Raw genomic sequence first — 2,371 nt, 5'->3', positions numbered from 1 at the left:
CGAGACGCTGCCACACTGGGCTGAGGGAGCAGGCTGAGACACTACCACACTGGGCTGAGGGAGCAGGCCAAGACACTGCCACACTGGGCTGAGGGACCAGGCCGAGGCACTGCCACACTGGGCTGAGAAAGTAGGCCGAGACACTGCCACACTGGGCTGAAGGAGCAGGCCGAGACGCTGCCACACTGGGCTGAGGGAGCAGGTCGAGACACTGCCACACTGGGCTGAGGGACCAGGCCGAGACACCGCCACAACGGGCTGAGGGAGCAGGCCAAGACAACGCCACACCGGGCTGAGGGAGCAGGACGAGACACTGCCACACCGGGCTGAGGGACCAGGCCGAGACACTGCCACACTGGGCTGAGGGAGCAGGCTGAGGCACTGCCACACTGGGCTGAGGGACCGGGCCAAGACACTGCCACACTGGGCTGAGGGACCAGGCTGAGGCACTGACACACTGGGCTGAGGGACCGGGCCAAGACACTGCCACACTGGGCTGAGGGACCAGGCCGAGACACTGCCACACTGGGCTGAGGGAGCAGGCAGAGACGCTGCCACACTGGGCTGAGGGAGCAGGCCGAGACACTGCCACACTGGGCTGAGGGACCAGGCTGAGGCACTGCCACACTGGGTTGAGAGAGCAGGCTGAGACACTGCCACACTGGGCTGAGGGAGCAGGGCGAGACACTGCCACACTGGGCTGAGGGAGCAGGCCGAGACACTGCCACACTGGGCTGAGGGACCAGGCCGAGGCACTGCCACACTGGGCTGAGGGACCAGGCCGAGACACTGCCACACTGGGCTGAGGGAGCAGGCCGAGACACTGCCACACTGGGCTGAGGGAGCAGGCCGAGACACTGCCACACTGGGCTAGGGAGCAGGCCGAGAAACTGCCACACTGGGCTGAGGGAGCAGGCCGAGAAACTGCCACACTGGGCTGAGGGAGCAGGCCGAGAAACTGCCACACTGGGCTGAGGGAGCAGGCCGAGAAACTGCCACACTGGGCTGAGGGAGCAGGCCGAGAAACTGCCACACTGGGCTGAGGGAGCCGCGTGACGTCAGAGAGTGGGCCTTCACCCCGCAGATTTTCATAAACACCGAATTTTTCCCACCGTCGTTCAAACAGGGGCAGAGGTACGGGTAGAGTTTCTCTGTGAAGGCGTCAGTGAAAGTGTGGAGGTGGGACATACTGTCTGCGTTGTAAAACGACACTTGCCCCCCCTCGTAGTCCAGGTACACCCCGACCTTCCTCGGCCTCGGAACGACGCTCAGGCTGGTCGGGGGCGAGGTGAAGGCCGTGTACTCGCTCCCACCTCGGAGGCTCAGTCTCCAGTAGCCGTCCTCGGGGGTCCGTCTGATTCTCCCCTTCCTCTTGCAGGACCTCTTCGCCACTCCCAGGTCCCACTCGGTCTTATCCCCCACCTCCACCTCCCAGTAGTGCCTCCCCGATGTGAATCCCTCCGACCCCAGCACACAGGCGCACCGGTCGAACCTCTGGGGCAGGTCCGGGAGCTCCTGCCTTCGGTCTCCCATCCTCACGGCCGACTGGTCCTCACTCAGGACCAGCCAGGGGTTGGCGGTTTTCGGATTCAGGGTCAGAGCGGCCGGCACTGAGCGGGGGAAGAAAAACAACACAGAAAGAAAAGGCAGAGGGTGAATGAGTTAAATCGAACCCAGGTCCCTGGCGCTGTGAGGCAGCAACACCAACCACTGAGACACCGTGCCACCCCCATTAGCCTGTTATCATCTGGGAAGGTGCTAGGGTCCACGGGAAAAGGTATAATGGGAGAGTACTCAGAAAACAGTGAGAACATTGGGCAGAGTCAGCATGGATTTCCGAAAGGGAAATCGTGCTCGTCAAAGTGATTGGATGTAACTCGTGAAGTTGCTCAGGGGGAGCCACTGGATGTGGTTTACTTGGACTTTCAGGAGGCCTTTACTGAGGTCCCAGGTAAGAGATTAACGTGTAAACTGAAAGTGCATGGAATTGCGAGGGCAGGGGGGTACGGGTATTGACATGGACTGAGGTGGCTGACAGGCAGAAAACAATGAATAGAATAATATAGAACATTACAGCGCAGTACAGGCCCTTCGGCCCTCGATGTTGCACTGACCTGCACCAATCTGAAGCCCATCTAACCTACACTATTCTATTTTCGTCCATATGTTTATCCAATGACTATTTAAATGCCCTTAAAGTTGGCGCGTCTATGACTGTTGCAGGCAGTACATTCCACACCTGCACTACTCTGAGTAAAGAAACTACGTCAGATATCTGCCCTATAACTATCACCCCTCAATGTAACTCTATGTCCCCTCGTACTAGCTATCACCATCTGAGGTAAAAGGCTCTCACTCTCCACCCCATCTC

At 59.5% G+C, this 2,371-nt stretch overlaps 1 protein-coding gene across 1 annotated transcript; it reads right to left on the bottom strand.

Moving 5' to 3' along the window:
* Positions 1 to 1,035: 1,035 nt before the first annotated feature.
* On the bottom strand, positions 1,036 to 1,626 carry LOC122545426 (zinc-binding protein A33-like; the record flags this gene model as incomplete). The annotated part of the gene is made up of 1 exon (XM_043684452.1): positions 1,036 to 1,626. A coding segment is annotated over one exon (591 nt), but the record flags the coding sequence as incomplete, so codon positions are not given.
* Between the last annotated feature and the right edge of the window lie 745 nt (positions 1,627 to 2,371).

Source organism: Chiloscyllium plagiosum, unplaced genomic scaffold (genome assembly GCF_004010195.1).
Source record: "Chiloscyllium plagiosum isolate BGI_BamShark_2017 unplaced genomic scaffold, ASM401019v2 scaf_34367, whole genome shotgun sequence".
NCBI classification, from domain to species: domain Eukaryota; kingdom Metazoa; phylum Chordata; class Chondrichthyes; order Orectolobiformes; family Hemiscylliidae; genus Chiloscyllium; species Chiloscyllium plagiosum.
Note: the sequence above shows the minus strand (reverse complement) of the source record. Positions and strands in the feature narration are given on the sequence as shown.